The sequence below is a fragment of the Vombatus ursinus genome, unplaced genomic scaffold (assembly GCF_900497805.2).
Source record: "Vombatus ursinus unplaced genomic scaffold, bare-nosed wombat genome assembly UNPS02014830.1, whole genome shotgun sequence".
Classification (NCBI taxonomy): domain Eukaryota; kingdom Metazoa; phylum Chordata; class Mammalia; order Diprotodontia; family Vombatidae; genus Vombatus; species Vombatus ursinus.
This window is the reverse complement of record NW_020954608.1, coordinates 15060081-15087522: the sequence shown is the minus strand read 5'-3', so window position 1 is coordinate 15087522 and position 27442 is coordinate 15060081. Positions and strand designations below refer to the sequence as shown.

General features: G+C 36.7%; 1 protein-coding gene across 4 annotated transcripts in view; it reads right to left on the bottom strand.

Annotated features, from left to right (window-relative positions):
• The window catches only part of PHTF2 (putative homeodomain transcription factor 2), a 167577-nt gene that overhangs the window by 56192 nt on the left and 83943 nt on the right, over positions 1-27442 (bottom strand). For all 4 annotated transcript variants that reach the window (XM_027838699.1, XM_027838698.1, XM_027838701.1 and 1 more), the window contains exons 3-5: positions 16931-16987; positions 9278-9347; positions 7028-7186 (exon numbers count right to left, since the gene is read on the bottom strand). In XM_027838699.1, the coding sequence (XP_027694500.1) occupies positions 7028-7186; positions 9278-9347; positions 16931-16987 (286 nt within the window). The remainder of the gene's footprint in view (positions 1-7027; positions 7187-9277; positions 9348-16930; positions 16988-27442) is intronic.

Genomic DNA, 27442 nt, shown 5'->3' with positions numbered 1-27442 from the left:
GGACTGCATTCCACTCTCACCCAGGTGTGACAGACCCTTCCTACCAACTTAAGTTGTCTTTGGCATCTGTGGGCTGAGAAATCTGGAAATAGCTACTGCTACCAGTGATTCAGTCAATCTGAGGCCTGCTCCAGGTCTCCACTGGCGCAGCCTTTACTGGACTGCACTCCTCTTTCATCCTGGTGCAAAACACCTTCCCTGCCACCCTTCCAAGTTGTCTTGAGCTGGAAATTTGTTTCACTCCAACTTTTGTGGGTTCTGCTGCTCTAGAATTTGTTTAGAGTCATTTTTAAAGGTATTTGGGGGCAGGTCAGTTGAGTCTCTGCCTTTACTCTGCCATCATGGCTCCACCTCTAGTATGCACAGTTTTATAGCTCTTTGAGCATAGCTCCAAATTGCTCTCCAGAATGGTTAGATCAGTTCACAACTCCACCAACAGCACATTAGTGTCCCAATTTTCCCACATCCTCTCCAACGTTCATCATTTTCCTTTTTTGTCACATTAGCCAATCTGAAAGGTGTGAAGTGGTACCTCAGAGTTGTTTTAATTTGCATTTCTCCAATCAAGAGTGAGTTAGAACACATCTTCATATGCCTATAGACAGCATTGATTTCTTCATCTGAAAACTGCCTGTTCATATCCTTTCAACATTTATCAATTGAGAAATGGCTTGTATTCTTACACATTTGACTCAGTTCTCCATATATTTGAGAAATGAGGCCTTTATCAGAGACGTTTGCTGTAAAGATTGTTTCCCAGCTTTTGGCTTTCCTTCTAATCTTGGTTGCATTGGTTCTGTTTGTGCAAAAGCTTTTTAACTTAATATAATCAAGATTATCTATTTTACATTTCATAATGCTCTCTATCTCTTGTTTGGTCATGAACCTGTAACTCACTTCACTTCTCCTTTTAGAATCTGTATGCTATAACACTTATGCATACATGTTTAGTATTGATAATACTTCATTATCTATGGTGCCTTCGAGCAAGATGTAGTTTCCTTCCTTACCTCTTTTAATTAAGTCTAGTTTTGCTTTTGCTTTGTCTGAGATCAGGACTGCTACCCCTGCTGTTTTTACCTCAGCTGAAACATAACAGACTCTGTTCTAGCCCCTTACCTTTACTCTGTGTGTGCCTCTCTGCTTCAAATGTGTTTCTTGAAAACAAAATATTGTAGGATTCTGGTTTTTGATCCACTTTGCTATCTGATTCCATTTTATGGGAGAGTTTATCCCATTCCCATTCCCAGTTACGGTTTATTTCCCTCCATCCTATTTTAGATCCTTTTGTCCTCTCTCTCCTTTCACCCTTTTCCCTCCTCACTAGTGTTTTGCTTCTGTCTACCCCCTTCCCCATCTGCCCTCCCCTCTTTCAGCTGCCCCTTACTTAATCTCCTCCCTACCTACTTTCCTGTCAGGTAAAATAGATTTCTATATTCAACTGATTGTATATATTATTCCCTCTTTGAGTCAAAATTGATGAGAGCAAGGTTCAAGTGACACCCATTGCCCACTCTCCCATCCTTCTCTCCACTATGTTTTTCATGCCTCTTCATGTGAAATAATTCACCCTATTCTACCTTTCCCTTCCTTCTGTACTCAGTGTACTCCTCTTTCTCAGCCTTTAGTTATTTTTTAATGTCATCCCCTCAAATTCACCTTATACCCATACCCTCTACGTATGTTCCTTCTAGCTGTACCACTAGTAGTACAATTTTTAAGAATTACAAATATCAACTTCCAATGTAAGGATGTAAATAGTCTAGCTCCATTGAATCCCTTGTGTTTTCTTTTACTTTTAAGGCCTTTCTTAGGTCTTGATATTACAGATAAAATTTTTTGTTCAATTCTGGTCTTCCTACAAAAGCTTGAAATCCTTCTCTTTCATTGAATAACCACTTTTTCCCTTGAAGCTAATGCTTAATTTTGCCAGGAAGGTGATTTTTGGTTATAATCCTAGCTCCTTTGCCTTCCCAAATATCATCTTCCACGATACCTCATTCTTCAATGTTACAGCTGCTAAGTCCTGTGTAATACTGGTTGTGGCTCCCCATTGTTTGAATTGTTTCTTTCTGAGCACCTTTCCTTGACCTGATAGTTCTGAAATTTGGCTATAATGTTCCTTTGAGTTTTTATTTTGGTATCTCTTTCCTGAGGTGATTGGTGGATTCTTTCAATGCCTATTTTGCCCTCTGGTTCCAGGATATCAGGGCAGTTTTCCTTGATAATTTCTTGAAAGATGCTGTCTAGGTCCTCATTTTGATTATGGCTTTCAGGTAGTTCAATGATTCTGACATTGTCTCTTCTGGATCTATTTTCCAGGTCAGTTGCTTTTCCAATAAGGTTATTTTAAATTTTCTTCTATTTTTTCACTCTTTTGAATTTGTTTGGTTGATTTGTGATGTCTCATAGAGTCATTAGCTTCCACTTGCTCAACTCTAACTTTTAAGGAGTTAGCTTTTTTACTTCCTTTTCCATTTGGCCCATTTTACTTTTGAAGGAGCTGTTTTCTTTGACAGATTTTTGTATCTCCTTTTCCATTTGACCAGTTCTACTTTTTAAGCAGTTGTTTTCTTTTTCCAAGCTGTTGATTCTCTTGCATCACTTTCATTCCTTCTCCTAATTTTTCTTTTACCTCTCTTACATGATTTTTAATTTCCTTTTTGAGCTCTTCCATGAGTTCTTTCTAGGCTTGAGAGCACTTCCCATTTTGCTTTGGGGTTTTGCCCACAGGTGTGCTTCTGACATTGTTATCTTATTCTAAGTTTGTGTCTTGATCTTCCCAGTCACTACAATAATTTTCTATGGTCAGATTTTTTTTTGTTGTTGTTGTTGCTGTCGTTGTTATTTGCTCTTTTTTGGCCTTTTAACTTTCTTTTAAATTTGAGCTCTGCTCCCAGGGTGGAAAGTGTACTGTTTCAGGCTTCTTGTGCCAGGGGTGCTGCAATGATGTTGGTCTGAGGCCCCCGGGAGACCCTCGGTATGGTGCTGTGCTGGGGGGTTTGGGTGGGGGTTGGCTGGTGCTGCTAGAGGCCAGAGGTCTGGCAGCTTACTGGGGTTAAGCCAGGATCGTAGTGGTGGTGTCTGGCTGTGCTGGGGCAAGTAGGGTGTTTCTGTGTTTCCCTGGGGCTATACTGAAGCACTTGGTGGTCTGGTCACTGTAGGTTACCTATTTGCCTATGCTTATGCTGAAGCATCTGGCAGTTCTCAGAGCTAGAGTCTGCCCATTTCCCTGGTTATGCTGAGGCATATGGGGGGGGGGGGTCCTGGTGTTGGCTTTTACCTGCTGTACTACATGGGGCTCAGGATCTCCCACTGTTTTGCTGAGGTGGGTCTTGCTGCTGGCTTGTTGGGATACTTCCTGTCCTGGAATGAGCTCCCCTTTTATTCAAGTGAGACAGACCTTCCTTGCTGATATTCCAAGTTTCTTGGGCTAAAAGATTGTTTCACCCCATCTTTTTACTGCTTCTGCTGTTCTATGATTTGTTTGGGGACACTCTTTTACGATTGTTTGGAGGTGAATATAGCAGAGTTACAGTGATGTACTGCTTACTCCACCGTCCTGGCTCCCAGAAATGAAAAATTTAAAAATTTTTTCCAATTAAATGGAAGAGCAATTTTTAACATTAATATTTTAAAATCTTGAGTTCCAGATTAAAAGTCATATCACAGTGGCACAGGATAGAGTGCCAACCCTGGAGTCAGAAGGACTCACCTCCTTGAGTTCAAATCTGGCCTCAGACACTTACTAACTGTGTGACCCTGGGCAAGTCACTTAACCCTATTTTTCCTCAGTTTCCTCATCTGTAAAAATACGCTGGAGAAGAAAATGGCAAACCAATAGAGTATCTTTGCCAAAAACAACAACAAAATCCCAAATGGTATCACAAAGAATTGGACATGACTGAAATGACTAAACAATTTCCTATCATGACACATTCTGCCTTTTAAAGAGGGGCAATATCTGTTACATGGAGCCCATATAACATAAACATTTTTGCAGAAGGGAATTTAAAATCATTTTTAAGTTTCCAAATTATACCTCTGAATGACTCTGACTTTGGAAATGATACCCAAGTTACAACTACTACTGAGTAGTAGTATCTGAGACATACCTTAAATGATACAGTTCATAATTTCTAAGGCAAAGGCTGTTTTACGGCTAGATTTCCCTAGTGTTTAGGCAAAATCCTAATACATAGCAACCCTTAGGATTATATAGATCAAACGTTAATTTAGGCTGATTTCCATAACCAAAATGTATAAGTTTGTCTACCATAGTCTTCCTAACCACCTTAAAAACAACAAACACTACCAGATAAGATTAAAATTGATTCTATATAATTTTCTTATTGATCCTTCTTTATAATTAACTGATTTTGTCCTGTAACTCCTCAAGTTATCGTTCTTTGTCTCTAATATAGTTTGGAGTTCAGCTACCTTGCAATAGGTTAAATTTAAAAATCCAGCTCTTCTTGTCTCAAGGAATTTAAATGACCTTGGGAAATGTATGTGAAAGCAAGGGAGTTGGGCCTGACATCTTTATCCCACGGAGTTATCCTTCAAGGATGTCTGGTTTGCTATCCAAAAAGGCCTCCTCCGTTATCTTTTGACCTTGCACCTGGACTCAAATAATGTGCATTTCTTAGTCTCATGAGAGAAAAAGGGGCATCATTGCTAGCCTCCATCACCAACCAATCATGTTGCCCTCAATCCCATGATGTCATCCACCCTGTTGTGTTCTTTGTTCTGTACTCCTCAAAACCTATATAAGGGAACTGTCCTTTTGCTCGGGGTCTTTGGCATAAATGGAGGCAATCCAATGACCCGTTTATTGACAGGCAGCATGCCTCTGCTAATAAATGTTATCTTGCACAGATATTTTCCTCAGTTTACTCTTTTGTTAAATTTCAACTCAGACACAGTACAACATGTAGAGAATTTCCTTAGGGCTTTTATAATAGTGAACTCTATAAGCAAACACCTAACAGGCTTTTTAGATAAATATCTTATTGACTGCAATTTTATCTACAATTTCAAACAGCTGTGATATACGGAAAAAACTATAGTAGGGATGCTGTTTTAAACTTGGCTCTTCTACTAACTGGGTTATACAGCTGGAAAGGTGCTGTGATTTTTCTGGGCTCATTATTTTATCTATTTTTTTAAGTGAATGCTGGGAAATTTTAATGACCAAACTTGGACTCAAAGAAAAGCCACCTTATCTCCTGCTTTGTAGAGATGGAGGCACCATGGGCAGAAAATATTGTATACAATTTTTACATACATATATGTGGGTATATGCACATATATTTACATATATATTTCATTTTGCTATTTTTTAGTTTCCTTTTTTTTCAGTTTTCAACATTCACTTTTATAAGATTTTGAGTTCCAATTTTTTTCTCCCTTCCTTTCTTCCCTCCCTCCTCCCCAAGATGGCAAGTAATCTGATATAGTCTATACATATACAATCATATTAAACTTATTTCCACATTAGTCATGTTGTGTATTTCACCTTTAAAAAAAATGATCATGCCTAGATGATCTTTGACATTCCTTGCAGTTTTAAATTTCACAATTCTTTGAGTAAAACAAAATGCATTGAACTTTGGTATTCAAGGGTCATAATAATAGTAATCAAGAATAATATTTTTATTCTATATGCCCATGTTAGAATAAATGTTCCTTATAACAGAAAGTGTTTGCCACATAAACATAAAAATGTGGTATATACTTAGGAAACATTTCATAACAATAATGAGAAAGAACTAAGAAAGCTGTTAAGTAAGGCTAATATATATATACATATATAAACCTCAAAGCTAAGACTGTATTTCTTGACTTCATGAACATACTAGTATGAAGAAAAATATGGCTTTTTTAAAAGATGTGTTTTCCTTCAAGTTCCGCTACCACATCATTTAAATCAAGGCTCAAACAATTCACTTTGGCTCTAGAAACTAGTCAATAAACATAAAATATATCATTTTTCAGTCTTTTAGAAGACTATATATATATATATAAAATTGGGGATGGGGGGCAAGAGAAGAAGAGGCAACATGTGGCCATGGTATATTTCATGCTGATCTAAAAATTAGCATAATAAAGAACATCTTGAAGGATCAAAGAAGCAAAGTAAAAATGGTCAGAGGCTGAAGACTAGATCTCAACTGAAAGAGGGACAATGATGGTTCATAAGTCCTGAGTTAGCTTCTATTTTGGCTTGTAATTCTTTTTATTATAGTAATAAAACTCTAATGCATATGAACCAGAAGAACAGAGAAGACAGATATACTATTGGTGAGATCATAATAAAAATACTAGGCACCAGGATGAAACTAAATACCATGGTGACCTGATACCTCAAACCTGCTGAGTGATAACATAATAATCATGCAATCTTAAAATTTTGATTACAACATGTTTATGGACAAACTCAGAAGTAGAAAATTTATTTAAATAAAATTTGAATAAAATATGTTAAATACTAGTGAAATAAACAAAATAGTAAAATATTCCTAACATAAAGATGTTTCATCATTAAAGAAGACCTGAAGGCCCCTACAATTACCTTCTAGTTCTTACAGTTTAAATTGAGGAACTAACTGATCATGTGAGTAATAGCTTAAGACAATGTTCACTGTATGGGACAATGTACAATGTACATTGGGGATAAATAATCTCTAAGGTAGCAAGAACTTACTTCAATGAGATAAGTATGTTCTGAGTTCCGTAAAAGTAGATTATTGTTATGGGAGATGACCTTAAAAAGACCTTCTTTCTACCTTACTCCCTATTTTTCTAATTTCTATTTTCTCTCATCTATTCATATATTCAATATTTCATTAAATTTTAACTTGAAAATAATGATCTTGTTTTTCACACATAGTATTAAACTGGTTTTGTAGCTGGACTAAAGAAAAGACATGGTTTAATGTTAATATGTATAAAACAAAGATACATTATTTAAAACATCCTGAAAAACATGTTTAGAACTAAAAAGATTTTTGTGATTTGTTCATACCTTGAAGGAGGTAAAGAACAAGTAGCCAGAAAAAGATGACCTTTGAAGTTACTTGTAACCACCACCTGAAGAAAAAGGGGAAAAACACAACTCGAACAATTCCCTTTCTTGTTAGGGAAGTCCAAGGACTCTCAGGTTTTGCCTTAGCAAATGCAGATCCTGGAGAGATAAAAAGGCAAAGTGCACATATCTAATCATTTTATCTATAAAATGAAATTAAAGTTTTAGAGAACAATTTAAGATTCCCCCCCCAAATATTTCCCGTTACTAAAATACTATTCAGATGTCTTTTCATGGTTTAAGAGGTGACCCCCCAATGACACATCTGACAAATCCTATCAAACTAGAAAACCCAGTGATGGAATGAGCGAATGACTTTTTCACAACGACACTAGGTGAATTCGGAGATGAGCCTTACAAGGTGATACAGAGAGTATGATGATCAGATAGATAGACAGAAAGACATACAGATAGGTGGATGGATGGATAAATTTTTTTTTTTTTTTGCTCCACCAAAGCCTGAAGCACTGGTATACTTGGAAGATGTGTAACCAAAATCAATGACGAAAGTATCCATGCCAATTAAGTATGGATCTCTAGACGTACTTGAACTATTTCACATTATATAACCCAATTACCATATGCATTTTAATGTGGGTAATTTTAAATGAAATAAGTACAGAAATTTCCCCCCACACTTTTACAAATATAAAAGAAAGTCTATAAATTTCCCAGCCTTCTGAGATACCACTTGAATTCTTTATATAAACAAATAGTATTGTGTTCTGTTAAACAAAGTTGAATTTTGGATGTATGTACTGTACTACCTCTTGGAACAATCTTATCGTAGGAGAGAAAGAAATAATTGTATTTAAATGCTTTTAATTATACCACTTTTTATCCTTTATATATGTGTATATGTGCGCGTATTTTAATCCCTTTACTTTCTGTATTTGTGTTGTTCTACTTTTAAATTCTCTTCTTTCCTAAATTTGCCATATTTTCTGTAACTGCTTCCTGAATTTCTTTCTTTATATTTACTATCCACACCTATTAAACCAAATGCAAAAAATCATGAAGGTATATCATTATCTAAGCTGCAAGATTAAGAAAAAATATATAAAATAAAATTGCTAGTATTCTCAGAGGGTTTACTGTCCTTCACTAGGAAATGAGTTGAAATGAAATTTAACAAGATGATAAGAAGGATTAAGACGAAAAGACAAAAAACAAAAAGAGATAAAACAAAGGGGGAAATGTACAATCTGAGGTCAAACTAAATACAAAAACAAGAGAAAAATCAGCTTCAGAGGTAGAAAAAATGTCAGTAGAACAGGAACATGACTTTGTCTTTGTGGGAAGTCGCTACACCAACAAACGAATGCTTAGTTAATGGTCTTTAAGTATTCCCACGGCTGAAAAATTCATCACTCTGAAGCTACCCTAGTGATGATCCTCTCTGCATTTATCTAGTTTTGGATTAAAGAAATAATATCCATCACTGGGCCTTCTCAATTTGGTAAGATCTATCAGCGCTTATCCTCTGAACCCAGGATTTAATTTATTTAAAGAAGAGGGGAAAAAGTTAAAAACTAGTAACAGTCTTGGCATGTTACAAATGTACTTATTCCAGGGTAATATACTCACTTTCCTTTAAAATATATTTTGTTCATTCCCATTTTCACATCTTTGTCATTTCCTGTCACCTAGAATGCCATTCTACCTTTCTTTGTAAAATCCCATTTGTCAAGGTGTACCTCAAGTCCCAACTCCTCTGTGAAGTCTTCTCTGACTACTGTGGCCAAAAAGTATCTTTCTCTTCTTTAAATTCCTAAAACATTTGTTACTGTCACATATTCAATACATCAGATGTTCTGCACTGTACACATTTCATATGTTTTTGTTTTATCTCCCTACACAGATTCTAAGTTTCTTATGAGCAGAGATATATCTACCTTGTTTTTATTTCTCACAAGGCTTTGAAAAGGACCTTGAATGCAGTGACAATTATTTACAGACTGATTGTTCTGGATCACAAATCACTTTTTTTTTGACAAATTTTTAATGACATTTTAGTATCAGAAAATCTAGTCTTCACTTACGGGCTGGTGACTACAATTGTTAAAATAATCCTCTTTAAATCTGGGACAGAAAAGAACTGGTCCCATTCTTAGATTCTAATTTTATATTTAAAGTTATCTTATATGAATCAAATGCTATAATCACCTAAAGTTCATATCCAATACTCACCTCTTACAAGATCAACATCTATGAGGTCAGGCTTCACATGTGCTGTTTTCTTTGGTTTATTTCTTAACCCCTATGAAATATATTATAAGAAACATGATATATAAAAAATATGAAAAAGTTAAATTCAACATAACAGACATATATATTTTTCCATTAAATTTCTAATGACCTAATATACAGAAACTCAATACAGAATATACTTGGCATTTTTGCTTAAAATGTAATGAAACAGATTTTAAAGAATTTTACTACTCAATTATATGTTTACTACTCAAATATATGTACTGTTCTATGCACTTGGGACACAAAACACAAACTGAAAAAAGGCCTTCAAGAAGTCTGTTTACTGGGGGAGTACATGTAATTAAGTAAACAAAGCAATTTAAGAAAGAAGAGCCTAATAACAAGGAGTATCAAGAAATGTTTCCTGTAGGAGGGGATTTGTCACATGAGCCTTAAAGCAAGCTAGGGATTCTAGGAAGTGGAGGTGAGGAAGGAGTACATTCTAGGAAGGGGCAGATAGACTATGAACAGGCATGGAGATGGGCCAAGTTCAGGGAATAGCAAGAAGGAGAATTTGGCTGGAACTATAACTCATGAAAGAGAATCAATGAAATAAATCTGTAAATGTGGCTGAAGGAAGCCCTCCTGTCTAAACTCTTCCAACAGCATCCTCATTGGACTTTAAACTTCCAGTCTTTCCAACGTCTAATGTCACTTTCCAAATACCTGACAAATAATCTTCCTCAGGTACAAGTCTGGCCATATCACTCCCTTCCCTCACGAACCTGCAGTGATTGGTGCTATTGCTTCTAAGATAAAATTCGAACTTATTGACTTGGTAATAATTATAATAATAGTTAACATTTATATAGCATTTATTATGCACCAGGCATTGTAATAAGTGCTTTACAAATATTGTCTCATTTGATCCTTACAAAAACCCTGAGAGGTAAGCGTTATTATTATCCTCATTTTACAATTGAAGAAATTGAGTTAGATTACGTGACTTGCCTAAGGTCACACAGCTAGAAAGTATCTACAACTGGATTTGAACTCAGGTGTTCCTGACTCCAGGTCCACTGCTCTCTGCTGTGCCATTTAGCCGCTTTTACAATCTAACTTCCATTTAGCTTTCCAGATTTATTTTAGATATCTCAGCTCAACTGACCTACTTGTGGTTCCCCAAACTTTACACTCCACCTCCTTGTCCAGCTGTCTTTAAATACATTGTCCTCTCCATGCCTGAAATATGATCCTTCTTCACTGTCATCTTTTAGAACCCCTAGCTTCCTTCAAGGCTCAGTTAATGTGCCATCTACAAGAAGCCCTTTTTGGTCCCTTTAATTGTTAGCGTTCTCTCCTTCTTCCTCAAATTATTATGAACACACTTCTCTGTTTAAACAGTGTATACCCAATACGATCAAACATCCTTTATGGTAGGGGCTGTTTTCTTTTGTTAGTCTATTTATTCCCAGAACCCACTGCATACAGTATTTAATAATTGCTTGTTGGACTAGACTAGATTCATCCTAAAGTCAACAAGGAACTACTAAAGCAGGGGTTCTTAACCGTGTGTGTGTGTGTGTGTGTGTGTGTGTGCACACTTGTGCGTGCATGCGTGCAAGAGAGAAGCATGTCTTTGACAGGATGGTTGATCATACTGAATTGCTTCTCAGAATGTTTTTAAATGAATGAAATAAAATATATGGGATTATCAAGGAACCAATTACATTCAAACACAGCTGTCAAAGCATTTTTTAAAAACAAATTCAAAGATGCCAGGTAAAGAACCCCTGCACTAATGCTTCTTGAAGACAGGGGTGACACGACTTCAAGAAGATTATTTTGGAAGTTTTTTAATTCGCTGTCCCAGCTGCTTTCAAGTCTCAGCTCAAGGCCCACCTTCTGCAAAAACTTTTCCTAGTCCTCCTTTAATCTTAGTGCTTTCCCTCTGAGGCTGTCCTTAATTTATGCTGTGTATATCTTATTTGAACACAGTTGTTTGCATGTTGTCTCTTCCATTAAACTGTAAGATCCTTGAGAACAGGGGCTATTTTTTGCATTTCTTTGTATCCCCAGTGCTTAGTATAGTGTACACAGTAGGCACTTAATAAAAACTAGTTGACTGACTGACCAGTGGGGGAGCAAGACTCTATGTAAGGAGATCTCCCCTCACCCCAGATGGTGAAGGCCACAGGCAACCCAGCCCTCACACTCTTTTTTGTTTTTAATTAAATTTTATTTTTTCCCCAATTACATGTAAGAACAATTTTTAACACTCATTTTTTAAAATATGAGTTCTAAATTTTTGCCATCTCTTCCTCTCCTCCCCCCTCACTTAAAAGATAAGCAATTTGGTATTTGTTATACATATGCAGTCATGCAAAACATATTTCCATATTAGTCATGTTGTGAAAGAAAACACAGATAAAAAGGAAGGAAGGAAGGAAGGAAAGAAGGAAGGAAGGAAGGAAGAAAATGCATCCTGGCTCCATTAGTTCTTTCTCTGGAGGTAGACAGCATTTTCCATCACAAGTCCTTCAGAAATGTCTTGCGTCATTGTATTGCTGAGAACAGCTAAGTCATTCACAACTGATCATTGTACAACATCGTTATTACTATGTACGATGTTTTCCTGGGTTCTGCTCATTTCACTTCACATCAGTTCATGTTAGTCTTTCCAGGTTTTTCTGAAACCATCCTGCCCATCATTTCTTATAGCACAATAGTATTCCATCACAATTTTATACCACAATTTGTTTAACCATTCCCCAGTTGATAGGTATCCCCTCAATTTCCAATTCTTTGCCACCACAAAGAGTTGCTGTAATATTTTTTTACACATAGGTCTTCCCCACCTCTTTTTAAAAAATCTTTTTGGGATACAGATCTTGCAGTGGTATTGCTGGGTCAAAAGGCACGCACAGTTTTATAGTCCTTTAGGCCTAGTTTCAAATTCCAGCCCCTACTCTTGACATAACTGTGACTAACATATGAACAACTTGCTGAAGGAACCAATGCTGAAGCTTAAATCCTTGAAGAACAAGGAGAGGAGTCACGGGATCACTTCAGTAAATGGATGAAGCCATTTTTGTTCTGCCTCACAATGTACTCTACAGAGTATACTTCAAGATAAAAATATCTTTCTCAGCTGAAATATATACATGAGATAGAATGGCAAAAACAGCACTAAATTTGGAGGTAGCAGACCTCTTTTGAAAACAAATTCTGATGCTTATTACCAATGAGAAATTAGGCAAGTCACTTAAACTCTGTAGGTCTCAGGTTCCTTATCAGTAAAATGAGAAGGTTGGATTGGATGATCTCTCAGGTTCCATTCCAGCTCTACATTGGTGATCAAAAATATAATGCTGTTTCTTCTAAGTTAAAAGTTTTTTTTAAAGGTCTCACTCATTGCTAAATAGAATGTAAACAACTTGAAGGTAGGGACTTTTTCATTGTCTTTTTATATCCCCAGCATTATTAGCATAGTAACCTTGCACAAAGCAGGTGCTTAAAAAATTCTTGCTGAACTGAACCTGAGGTACATTCTAGAAATGTGATTTCTAAAGATGTAGTCCTTTTAACAAAATTAAACAAAATGATTTGGATGACACATGGATTTTTAAGATACTGAAGTCTTTCCAAGATGTGATCTACAGAGGTACAACATAAATGTTGATGTGTCTATGACATGATGTTCAACTTTAAATTATATGACATGAAATTATGTCTGTATACAAAATGCTGGGCAGCTAGATGGCTCAGTGGATAAAGCACTGGGCTTGGAATCAGGAAGACCTGGGTTCAAATTCGGACATTCACTAGACGTATGACCCTGGGCAAGGCACCTAACTTCTGTTTGCCTTAATCCACGGGAGAAAAAAATTGTCAACCATGCCAGTACCTTTGACAACAAAACCCCAATTCGGGGTCATAAAAAGTCAGGAATGACTGAACAACATAAAAAGCTTACAATGTGTGGCAATTTTTAGTACATAAATAGGCTTGAATGTCCTCTATTTTGCTCTAAAATTTCCCTTTTATCCCAAAATTATTTCACACATTCAGATGCCTTTTTTCTTGGGAGGCAGGAGATAGGGATAGGGAAGGGAAGAAGAATTTAATGAGCACCTACTCTGTACAAGGCACTGTGCTAAGCACTTCACAAATATTATCTCATCTGATCCTCACAACAACCCCAGGAGACAGGTGTTACTGTTATCTTCATTTTATATTATTATTTATTTAAGCAGTGGTTAAATGATTTGCCCAAGATCACACAGCTAGTAAAATTGTCTGAGGCTAGATTTGAACTGGGTCATCTTGACTCCATGTCCACTGCTCTTCCATCTTTTGCAAGTCAGTCTAATAGAACGCTGTAAGAGTTTTTAAAAGATTTTTTTAATTTCATTGATGAATCATCCATATTCTGAATAAATGGTAAATTTTTATAAAATGAGAACATAAGATCTAATTTCAATTTAAATAGTACACGTGACTACTGCAATAGCCTGATGGTATGTCTGCCTACCTGCCTTTAGTTTCTCGCCACTCCAATCCACCCTCTATTCAGACACCAGAGTCATGTTCCTAAAGTGCAGGTCTGACCACGTCACACACAAAATGCCACGCCCCTCCCCCCCAATTTGGTAAACTCTAGTTGCTCCTTATCACCTACAGGATCAAATACAAAATCCTCTGTTTAGCTTTCTAATCACTTCATAACCTAGTCTCCCTTCCTCTCAACTCTCCACTCTTCCTACATCTTACTCCCTGATCCAGTGATTCTGGCCATCTTGCTGTTCCACAAACAAATGACAGTCTATCTCTTTTGTTGTTTAGTCATTTTCAGCTGAGTCCGACTCTTCATGATCCCTTTTGGGCTTTTCTTGGCAAAGAAATTGGAATGGTTTGCCATTTCCTTCTCCTGCTTATTTTTACAAATGAGGAAACTGAGGTAAACAGGGTTGAATACCCAGGATCACATAGCTTGTAAGTGTCTGAGGCTGGATTTGAACTCAGGAAGATGAGTGTTCCTCATTCTAGGCCTGGCACTTCCCCTATGCCACATAGATGCCCTCCATCTCTTGGCTCCGGTCATTTTCTTTGGTTATCCTCCATGAGTGCAATATTCTGCTTCCTTAACTTTGCCTACTGGCCTTCCTGGTTTCCCTCTTCTACAAGAAACCTTTCTAGATCCCTTGATTCTAATGCCTTCCCTATTTATTATTTGTCCTATAAATAGCTTGTTCATACAACTTGTTTAATTGTTGTCTCTCTAATTAGATTGTGAGCTTCTTGAGGACGAGTACTCTTTTTTGCCTCTTCTTGTATTCTCAGCACTTAGCACAGTGCCTGGCACATAGTTGATGCTTAAAATGTTTGATGGATTGACTAATTTAAGCTGGAAAAATTCTAATTCATATAGATGGCCAATATTAGATAAGTCAACAACGTTTGGGTACTACTTACTAATGAGAGCTCAAAAAAAAAACTTTGCATGATAAATAAACAAATGAAAATGAAAGTAAAGTCAGTTAAAATAGGAATGGAGAAGGAACTATTCAGGAACTACTAATTTATATAGAAAATCAGGCATAAGTTATCAATTTTCAATAAAGGAGTTTAGTTTTCCTTGAATATACACAAATTTAATGCTGCTAATTTTACAGAAGATATAACTTTAATAATATATAGTATATCTGCATGTACATATACATAAAAAGAACCTAGTACATGCTGAACATAATAGTGCCAAATTAAAAGAGTAAGTTGAAAGTTAAAATGGCTTTTAAATCTAGAAAAGTATGTTTTGGTTCATTGATCTATACTTCCTATGCATGAAATGTGTTTAGGTTCCACCTAAAATTATAACTAACAGTTTCAGATACAGGAAATCCTGTTCAATCTTTTTTCATGATTATTCAAGACAACAATTTTTTTTAGAAAAGTATTACAATATTGGGTGGTGCCTCAAAAATAAAAAACCTGAAGTGCTTATTAAAAAGCAGATCATGCAGTGAATAGTTTCCACAAATCAACACCTTCTTTTTAAAGATTATAAAATCTAGAAATATCAATTATATAATTAAAGTTAAACTACCTAATATTTCAAAAGAAATATATTTGGCCTTTTTTCATTTCTCTTAGTTACTAATAGCACTGTTAAATAAAGAGACTTAAGTAGTAAAAAGGGCTTCCCAAAATAGTCAAATTTCTCACTCTTTCAAAACCACGACCATTTACATAACAATTTATTAACGTATTTACTTGCCTAGAAAACCTCAATCAAAAAAATAATAATTCTGAACTATACATAAAATGTTTCCTCCAAATAATTTCTTTGCAGCAGGTTTCAAGCTTCTCTAAAATACAACTAAGTGACTTTGTTTGCTGATCATAAAAATCTTACATGCCTCTTAACTGATTATTGTCAGAGCTTTAAAGAGAAAACTTTGAGGCAATAGTTAGTCTTTCAACCCCGAGTTTTTGTTGTTGTTGCTTTTTTTTAAAGCCAGTCAGTTCCCATAAGAACAATTTACTGACACAATCCCATTTTACCCTCCCCTCTATTTTAGCAATAAAATGTTTCCTAATTCTGAGAAATTATAAGGTAGAGTAGTCTGGGCTGTGTCCTTCCAAAAACACTTCATAGGTTTATAAACATGGTATTTCTTTGCAAATGTCATTTTTACATCCCCATTAATTAAAATCATTTCTAAAAATTACAAAGAACCCCAGAATTTAGTGTTATTTTGTGCTAGCATACAATTTTGATTCAATAAAATTTGCCAGATTTTAGAATGGCTACAACTTTGCTTTTAATCTAATATCAAACTTTCTAATAAGCAACCTTTTCTCCAGTTTCAAGCCAAACTAGATAAGCTCAATCAATCCACATGACGTTTTTACAATGGCTTAGTTCATGCATATCACCAAATTAATTAGTAATATCCAAGAAAAAAGAAAATAATTTCAAAGAAATTTTTACTATTCAGAATCAGTGCATGTTGTTAATATAGTATTTTCTATTTTCTCAAAGACTTGCAAACAGCAATCTACGAGTATATATGTTCATTAATGTCAACAATTATGCGAGGAGAAGCAAGCTGTAACAGAAGAGGTTTTTAACTAATTTCTAAAAACTCAATTTTAAAATAATTGACCAGATTTTCCAAAACTGTTTTATACTCAATAGCATTCTGTTAGTAGCATCAAAATGCAACATTTCAATTATGGAAAACATACTTTGCACAAAGTCACTTAGAGGGAAAAAACCCCCGAAATACTTACCAATCTAATCAACTGTACAGAACAATGACAGCATCAAAAGGGAGAAAAAAATAAACTAGAAGTATAAGGTAACAAGGGAAAGGGGGGGGGAAGCTGATAAAAGACAACCATTAGAATTCATAAAGGGAAATAAGAGGACAAAGATGCTAGAATGCAAAATTCAAAAGAACAAAGGTAGAGACTGAGAATTATACCAAAGATGATCTTACCTTTTAATTTATATTGTAATGTTAAATATTCATTTACATCATAATGACTCATTGAAGGAATTTTTTAAAAAAGAAACTGATACTGTAACATCATTAAATTTATAGGAATTCTGCTTCAAAGAACAAAAAAATACAACTTTGCTACCTTGATTTCTCTTTGTTCTACGGATTTTTCCCATATTTGTTGATCATACGCTCCAATCTAGAAAGAAAAAACAACATATTGTCATTAATATGATTTGATGTAGAAAGAATTAAAATGAGTTCATGCATCTTTCAAATATATACTAGGCAACAGTTTAATCTCTTAAAAGCCTAACCTCCTTCTTCATAACTTTCTCATTAACAAAAGCCTATGTGTTATGTTTATCCATGCCTATTAAACTGTTCTTGGCCCAAATATAATTACTGATCTCAAAATTCTAGAGGAATTATTCAGATTTATTACCCATAAGTTTATAAGCCTTTGTAGAATGCTACTTATAAAAACATAATTATGGGACCATTTTTGGAGTAACAGGAAAAAATAACTTCCATGATAATGAAAAATAGCATTCATACAAGAGCACAGCAACCACAAAAGGTATAATAACAATGATGATGATAAGCAATTTAATAATCTAAAATTTACAGGTGCTTTAAATGTTATCTCATTTGATCTTCACCTTAGCCCTCTTAAGTTAAGTACTATTATTTTCCCCACTTTAAAGATGAGAAAACTGTGGCTGACAGAGATTAAGCGACTTGCCAGGGAGGCAGGATTCAAACTCTTCAAACTGAAACTTCTTGACTCTAAGTCCAACACTCAAACCATTGGGCCAGTAGCTGACTCAATTTATAAACATGAATACAATGTGTTTGATTTATCATTAGCAGTATGAGGAAAAACAGAATTTGAAAGGATACTACCAGCTCGAAGAGACCTTTGAATTCATCTGTGCCTGAGCAAGTACTACCTGTACAGCATCCCTGAAAAGTAGTTATCCAGTTTCCACTTGAACAACTCCAGTGTTAGATAATTCCGTAACCTCCTCGGGTAATCACTGTGCTAAGCACTGGGGATACAAGTAAATACACACACACACACACACACACACACGAGTCCCTTGCCCTCTAGTTGGGGAAGACAAAAAAAAAAAAAGGCTGTAAAAGGGTGTGGGTGGTACCCAAAGTGGGGGCATGGTGGAGAAGTCGGAAAAGACCTGGAGTACTGCAGCCAGTTGAGCAAAAAATCTCTTAGTTGGAAGGGACATCTGAAGACTTTTCATAGGAAACCAGATGTGAACAAGAAAAAATACCCTCTACATCCCTGACAACTAATTATCCAGCACTGTTTAAGTTACTACCTTCTAAGGCAGCCCATTTTACTTTCGGACAGCTCTAATTGTTAAGAAATCCTGGGGCAGCTAGGTGGCACACTGGATAGAACACCGGCCCCTGGAGTCAGGAGGACCTGAGTTCAAATCCGATCTCAGACACAGCACTCACTAACTGAGTGTGGGCAAGTCACTTGATCCCAACTGCCTCACCAAAAAAAAAAAAAAAAAATCTTCACTGCCACCCAAGCTTAAACCAGACTCTTTGAAAATTCCATCTACTGCTCCTACTTCTGCCTTCTGGGATCAAACAGAACAAGTCTAATACTTCCTTCACATGACAACTTATAAGATTTTAAGTCAATCAATCAGAAAGAAATTATTAAGCACCAATATATCTGGCACAGTACGAGGTGGTGGAGAAGTAAGTACAAAGACTGGAACAATTTTCACAAGCAGCTTTCATTCTAATGGAGGGACAAGTATGTGCTGTACATAAATATATACAAAGTAATTAAGACAAGGTAATTTGGGAGGGAGGGCATTAGCAATAGAGAGGATCAGGAAAGGCTTCATGAGGAAGCTGGTCCTTGAGCGCTGTCTTAAGGAAGAGAAGGATTTTTTGAAGTAGGGGTAAGAGAATGCATTCCAGGCATATGGACTGGCCAATGCAAAAGTAACAAGGGGCAGCTAGGTGGCACAGTGGATAGAGCTCCGACCTTGAGTCAGGAGGACCTGGGTTCAAATCCAACCTCAGACACTTGACACTTACTAGCTGTGTGACCCTGGGCAAGTCACTTAATCCTAACTGCCTCACCAAAAAGCAAAAAAAAAAAAAAAAAAGAAAGAAAGAAAAAAGTAACAAATCTGAGATATTTGAGTGATAGTATGGAAGTTGAAGAGCAAATCATTTAGGGGAAAGATAAAAAATTCAGTTTTGGACATGCTAAGCTTAAGATGTCCCTATGACAGTGTGAAATGTCTGATAGTCAAATGATGATTCAGAAATGAAGTTCAGGAGAGTTATAGGAGTTGGACACATATATCTCACATACATAATCTGCACAAAGATTATGGTACAGTTAAATCCATGGGAGTTGATAAGGTTAATGAGAAAGAGGGCAGAGTGGGGCAGCTAGGTGGCGCAGTGGATAGAGCACCGGCCCTGAAGTCAGGAGGACCTGAGTTCAAATGTGGCCTCAGACCAAACACTTGACATGTACTAGCTGCGTGACCTTGGGCAAGTCACTTAACCCGGACTGCCTCAAAAAAAAAAAAAAAAAAGAAAGAGGGTAGAGGAAAAGAGAAGAGGGTCTAGGTCAGAACTGGGGGAACACTCACATCTAAGCAAAAAAGACCTATTGTGTTGCCACCAAAGTCTTTTCTTCAGACTCAATAACCACAGTTCCTTAAATCACCAATCAGAGAGCATAACCTCAAGGCCCTTTATCATCCTCCTCTGAACAATCTCCAGTCTAACAAAGTCTTTCCTAAAATGCAGCACCTAACTCTGAAAATAATAACCACATTGTGGTTTTACCATGGCAAAGTACCAGAAGACTATCAGGTCCTTAGTGCTTCACATATTGCAAAGTGATAGCTCCAGATTTCATCACTGAACTGAAATGTTCTTTCCAAAGTCACTAATGATCTCTTAATTGTCAGATCTAATGAGCTGTTCTCGCCCTCGTCCTTCTTGACCTCTCTTTGATGTTGTTAAGCAATCTCTCCTGTAGGCTTTTTCCTTTCTAGGTTTTTGTGACATTGAACTTTCCTGGTTCTCCTCCTACCCTTATGACCACTCCTCAGTTTTCTTTGTGGCTCTTCAGCCAGGTCACAACAGTGAGGGTTTGTCTAGGCTCTGACCTGGGCCCTCTTCTCTTCTTCCTCTATACTATCTCACTTGGTGATTTCATCAGCTCCTAGAGGGTTTTTGTTTCTATACAGATGATTCTCAGATCTGTTTATTATCCAGATCTAACCTCTCCTCACCTCCAATCACCCATCAGAACTGTCTACTGTAAATCCCAAGTTTAATGTCTCATAAAACAGAACTCATTACCATACCCTTGAAATGTTACCCTCTCTCCAACTTTTCTATTCTAGTTAAAGGCACCACCATCCTCCTAGTCAGCTATTAATATTATTATTATAAAGGTTTCAAGAAACACATGGATGGATTTCTAGCTAAAGATATTCACAAGTTCAATAAAGGCCAAAAATCACAAAATTACATGAAAACTACTTGACAAACCACCTTTAAAATGATGGAAGTACAGCAAGGGAATACATTTCATAAGGCCCTTTTCTTTCCAGCCCTCCCGCATTTTAAATATATTTATTCCTCTAATCTTACTCAATCACTTTCTATCACCTTCTCATTATTGTGGCACTTATTAGAGGCCAAACCTGGAGTAAGGAATACCTGAATCTTAGCACAGTGCCTGGTACATAGTAGGCCCTTAATAAATGTTTATTGATTGACTGATATTGTCTCCTCTACCAGAATGTGAGCACCCTGAGAGCTAGGACCCTGTATTTGCCTTTCTTTGTATCCCCAGCACTTAGAATAATATCTGGCACACCTGTTGAATGACCCAAGTGTTCTCAGTGCCAACTGCTACATTTCTCAATCCATATTTTTATATGCACCTACTACGTGCTAGGCGTTACGTTAGATGCCTGTGATACAAGAGCAAAAATCAGCATTGCATTCTGTCAAGGGAGACAGCATGTACATAAATAAGTTTATACAGAGTATATACAAAATAAACACAAGACATTTTTGGAAGGCTGGGTGTTAGAAGCAGGGTGCCCAAGTCTAGAAGGATGTAAAGGATTGAATACACAAACAACTATGTACATACAAGATATATATATGTTGCAATCTTGTCAAATCTCAGGCTACCAACCTAACCACTACCCTAAAAGAGGAAAATTACACAACTAAAGATTCAAGAAGACATGCTAATTTTCCAAATGGGACTAATCTTTGTAACTCTCCAAAATGTTATAAGGATAAGAAGTATTATGTAGGCAATAAATTAGATGGTGAGATGGTATGCATTGTCTTCAACATCCACCATACTCATACAAACCTACTTCAAAGCTAGCAAACACAAATATGAGATCAAATATGTCATAACAGTAGTATTGCTCTATAGCTCAGGGAGCAAAAAATACATTGCAACCTTAATCATTCAAAATAATTAAGAGGTAACAGCAGAATTAGTGTACAACCACATATGAAGAGATCTAGAGATAGTAACGTGGATGTTGATACATTTCAAGGAGAGGCAGTTTGTCGAATCAGTTAAGGTTGAATCAACCTCTGACACTTGTTAGCTCTATGACCTTGGGTAAATTAGCCTCTGGGACCAGCAACTGTCTAAGACTGTAATTTACAGATAAAACAAACTCTCTAAGACTAAGTTACAGATTAATTGCCAATTTGCATTGTTGGTGGAAATTTCCAGTTAAACCAATGAAATCAAAGGCCCAGACCAAATAAACTATATAGATAATAGATAAAGAAATACATAAATACACACACACACACACACACACACACACACACACACACACAAAATCTCTGACAATCTTAGAGAATTACATGGGAACAAGAGAGATTAATTTGCCCATGACAGCTATTATGTGTCAGAAGTAGGGCTTGCTATGAACACACACACTTATACTATACATGTATGTTTGTATTCATGTATATTCATATCATATTAAAATTTTACTATATTTAAATCATTTTTCCCATTTAGGATCTATAGTTTCACCATCATAAGGAATTCCCCACGTGAACTGCATTGGACATAGAGTGGCAATTCTTAAACCTCTGACTTCCTTCCTATAAGGGTAGCATTCTATCTACTATGCCACATTGCTTTTCTATATTTAAAGAGAGTAATTTAAACTAACTGCTAAGCTAAACTCCAGGAAATGAGGGCCTACTCAGAATGAGAATCTTGCCACCAGACCTGGTAGTACTTCACTTCTCCCCAACAGGGATTTTGGCCCTCCAAAAACCAGGTCCTCCCACTACCACCAACTCCCTGACCTCCCAAGTAATCCACTCAGTTGTTGCATTTCACTCTGGGAATGAGTTATCCAGAGCACATAAAAACTCACCTAATCTACTAAAATTAGCTGGCTCCAAACCCTGTGTCATGGTCAAGCATCATGACATTGACTTTGTTGTCATTCAACAAAGAAGTGGTTTGGATATACCTTTATTAAATAATAAATACCCATTTACAATTCACTACATTCATTTTTTTTAATCAATGTGTTAAATAGTCTTAAAAGAGCAAACAATAAATATGCTGGTCAACTGACTGGAATGAAATGAAAAATATCCCCCTACCATCCCCGGCTGATTGTCTTGGAAAATTAATAGGAATGGGAATAGTATGATGTTATAAAGATAAATTTCAATTCAAGTTAAATTATCAAAAATTCAAAATTCAAATTCAAGTAATAAGTGGTATTGCATTATACTATGTTCTTGAATTTTCTTTGTTTCAAACTCACTATGTCATGTATATAGATATAAACAACACCTATTCTAATCTTGAGGAAAATAAAATATTGCCAACTCATGCTTGGTAGCACTTCATGTATTATGGTTCCATGAGCCTCATCCTAATGAGTCACAGCCCTAAGGTTCGCAAAGCCTTGTGGATCAATCATGTATGTGTAGTAGCTGACAAGGTTTTGGCATGAGGTACTGACATCTTACACTGGATGTATTTCTTTCATTGATATAAATAAAAATTTATATTTTGATATAAACTACTCTATTTTGCATGATTCTTTACTTTACATGTGCTTCCACAGATCTTCCATAGAGGATCCAACACGGATCACTTCCTTTTCTAATCATGAACTTCATTTCAATTCAGTTATGAACTTATTAATGCATACTGGCACCATACTAGCTTACAACTGGTACCATACTAAGATACAAAGAAAAGTCCTTTGCCCTCAAGGAACTTTCATTTCACTGAGAGAACATTTTTAAACATACAAGACAGGGATAGGAAATGGGCCTTTGATTTCATTGATAGTGGAAACTCCCAAATGAAGAAACTCCCTCTCCTAGTACAGGTCTGTACTTTCACTGTAACTTATAATCTTAAAGGATTGCCTAGAGCACTAAGAGGGTTAAGTGACTTGCCCAGAGTCACACAGCCAATATATGTCAGAGGTGAGACAGATAAATAAATATAGCATAATATGAACAAGGAGAAGGCACCAAATACTGGGGCATTGTAAAAGCTTCCAATCAAGTAGAATGAAAGAAGCTAAGAATTCTAAGTTACGGAAGACCTATACCTTACAGGCATAAGGGATAGGTAGGCTGGCATTAAGCATTATATTAAAGAGTTCATATTTTATTATAGGGGGGAGTCATATGGTCAGATCTGTGGTGTAGGAAGACTATTTTGGCATGTGATAAGGAATGGAAAGTGGAGACACTGAAAGCCTGGAGTCCAAACAGGCTATTGCAGTAGTCCAGGTTAGAGGTGATGAGACCCTGAAACAGGGTGGTGACTTGTTAGTAAAAAGAAGAGAAAGGATGAGAGAGAAACGTTACTGAAGCAAAACTGACCAGCCTTGGTGATGGGGGCAGGAACTGTGGGGAGAGGGCAGTGAGAGGGAGGATGTGAAAAGTTGTAAACTTCAGAGAATAAAAGGATGGTGGTGCCCTCAATAAAAGTGGGGAACTTTGGGGGAGCAAGTGAGTTTGGGGGAAAAGTTAATGAGTTATGTCCTAGGTGTGTTTACTCCGAGCTGACTATCAGACATCCAGATGAGGTCCAATAGTTAGTTGGTGATATAGGGCTGGGGCTATGGAAAATAATTAAGACTGAATACACAGATTTGGGAGCCATCTGTACAGAGATGATAATTGAACCCACAAAAACTGATGAAATACTAAGAGAATGTGGAAATAAAAACTGGCCCAGGATAGAGTCTTGGGGGATGCCTAAAGTTAAGGGTAAGGGCCTGGATAATGCCCAAAGAATACAGAGAACTAGTCAGAAAGGAAGGAAGTGAGACAGAGTGCCTCCAGGAGAAATCAGTATCTTTGAAGGCTGCTGAAAGGCCAAGAAGGAAAAAGAGTGAGAACAAGATTAGCAATTAAAAAATGATTGAACCTTGGAAAGGGAGCAACTTCAATCTAGCAGTGGTGATGTTGGAAGTCAGAATTCCATTTGGGAAATCCAAGGAAAAATCACAGTGAGTTATTTTCCCAGCCCAGAAAAAGGGAGATCAACAGAGGTCTTTGGACATTGGAGATAGGGTGTACCAGGCAAGTTTGGGGAAATGGAGTGGGACCTAAGGCTGTGTCCGATCCCTGATGAGATGAAGAGATCCCAGCACAGAGAGACCTGATACTGGGCAAGAAGCAAAAACAGTTGTCAATGGGTAACTATGTCACTCATACCTCAGAGCAGAGTAATAGATATAGTGCATACTAAGGAAGGGACCTGTACCTTTGGACAAGGATCTGGACAAGTAACAGCAGAAGGTCAGAGAATATGCGATGCGAAAAAAACAGAAGTAAGCAGTCCATTTGGGTATAATGAAAGCTTGTAGGTCCAAAGCTTCAGCCATCCTTGATATCCTTGAAGAACATGACATTTAATACCCAGAGAACACAGCAGCAAGACACAACAGAATATAAAACAGTACCAAAGAAGGCCCACATTCCATTTAGAAGTGTATAGAAGGAAAGTCCAAATTACAGAAGGAAAATTCAAATTATGGAAGTAAGGCTAGAATAAAGGGTAAACAAACAAAAAAATAATTCAACCATAAAGAGCTATTATGGTGACAAGTATACCCAAGATACAAATCCAGAAAAAGAGAATTATTCCAAAACATCTACAAATAAAGTATCAAAGAAAAAATACAATTAGACACAAGTTCAACCTGAATTCCCACAAGAGATAAAGTTAAAAAAATTATTTTAATAGTTTAAAATGGTTTTATAAATGAAATGAGAAAACTTCTTTCAGGTGGTGACTGGTAGATTATTTCTATTTGTACTTTGTCCTCTTGCTCTAAGTCATCTGGGCAATTTTCTTTCAAGATTTCTAGGCTCTTTTTTTTTGGTCAGGTAGTCTAATGATTTTTAAAATTATCTCTTCTTGACATATTTTGCAGGTTAGTTGTTTAAGATATGAGAGAATTTACATTTTCCTGTATTTTCCCAATCTTTTGATTTTGTTTTAATATTTTTTCTAATAATATTTAATGATTTCTCCAAGAGTCATCAATTTCTGTTAGTCCATTCTAGTTTTGAAAGTGTTTTGCTTGGGTAAGATTTTGCACTTTTCATATAAGCTATTAGTTATTTTTCTAAGTCTTTTCTCCCTAGTTCTCATAACAGAAAGCAGAAAAGTGGGACAGGTAAAAGGGGTACTCATGCAGGGAAATGGTGGCAAAGTCCAGAGAATGAAGGCTGGTCTTGGCTCTTCCCCAAAATGGGGATTCTAGGAAGAATTCACCAAGGGGAAAAGGCAGGTGAGGCATAATGGCAAAATCTGAAGGATGAAGGATAGAAGGAAGAACCTAATTTTGAACAGAGGTTAGCAAACCATAACCTGTAAGCCAAATTCTGCATACCATCTATTTTTTGCATGGCCACCGAGCTAAGAACAGTAAGCTCAAAGGCCATACAAAAATAGAAGGTGAACTAGATTTGGCCTGCAGGCCACAGATCATCAACCTCGGAATTAAAGATATAAACTCACATTAAAACTTTTACAGGATAACTTACACTTTGGGTAATCTAAGATTTCATTAACTGAGTTCTATTCATAGCTCACAGGATTCTTATTAAAATTAAAAGTGATCATATTCTCCTACCCCATTTTGCTTCCCATATTTAAAGGCAAATGCTTCTCTAAATAAATGATGTGTGTGTGTGTGTGTGTGTGTGTGTGAGAGAGAGAGAAAGGGGGAGGGAGAGGGAGAGAGAGAGAGAGAGAGGTCAGCAACCACACTAGGATTGGGGGAGAGTGGGGACAGGGAATATCCACAGACAAAAATATTTGTGGCCAAATAAAATCGACTAAAAGTATTTTTTACAGCTGACCAAGGTTTCCTAAAGACTGATGACACAACAAGTTTTAGGGACTCTTTCTCAAAGCAGAACTCCACTAGCATTCTGAGAGACCTAATGGAGTATGGGGAAACAACAACCAACATAGCTTCCTGACTTTCTCCTTCTATAGAAAAGTCCCATCTCTGATGGTTCATCAGTTTTAATTGCTTCCCAAAGGCTCTAGGGCACCAAATGCTGCATCTGTTAACTCTACTCCCGGAGGGATGCCATCCCAGATGGTTCCTCTTTATGCTCTACTCCTGGATTTTCTCTACCATGTCACAGAAGCCTCCTCACCCCAGAACTGCTCACTCCACTTCACCTCATTCTGTCCCCTGCAGCTCTTCCTCTAATTATTTGGTTCCTCCCAGACCTCCAATTTAAAGGAAATACCCAGGTCACCCATGTCTTCATTTCTCTCCAGGCTCCATTCCTGATTCTCTGGACTTTCTATATTATGCCTTCACATAGGTACCTCTTCTCTTCTTCTTACCCCGCCCCTTTCCTTTTATGTGTTGTCTCAGCCCATTAGAATATAAGCTCTTTGAATTCAGGGACTATCTTTCTATGGGCATGTCTTTGAATTCCCAGAACTTAGTACAGCGCTTGGCACAGAGTAAGGACTTAAAAAAATGCTTACAAATTTGAAAGGGAAAAGAAGAGAAAAAAGAAAGTTGGGTTAGGGGGCAGAGGAAAATCCTGGTAAACTTATAACTGACTTTACACATTTATTAGGCCTCTTTTGAGATAGGCACCTGCCTTCATGACCTTGGTTGAACTGTGAAAAAACTTTCCTGTAACCCATGAGCTTACCCTTCCCCACAGCCATGAGCACTTCATAGTCACCAGGCACTTCACAGCAAAACAAAGAGCAAAGGTGCCTATACATTTATTCATAGCTGGAATTTCTGACTTAACTATTGGATCATATGGTGCTATTTCCAGCCTTTAAAGCATGCCACAGGTGCAGTACCTTACTCAAGGTCTTTTGTTAAATACTTCATATGTTACAATATACTATCTCAATGATATGGAAGAGTAGGTTATTACCAGGTGATGGAATAAGCTCTATATACATCAATCTAAGAATTATCTACACTGGTGGTGCCAAACTCAAATAGAAACAGGAACCACTAAAACACACATAAGGAACCCTAAAAGCCACATATTGACTTAGAAAACACATGTTTAGGGTTAGCTAGGTGGCGCAATG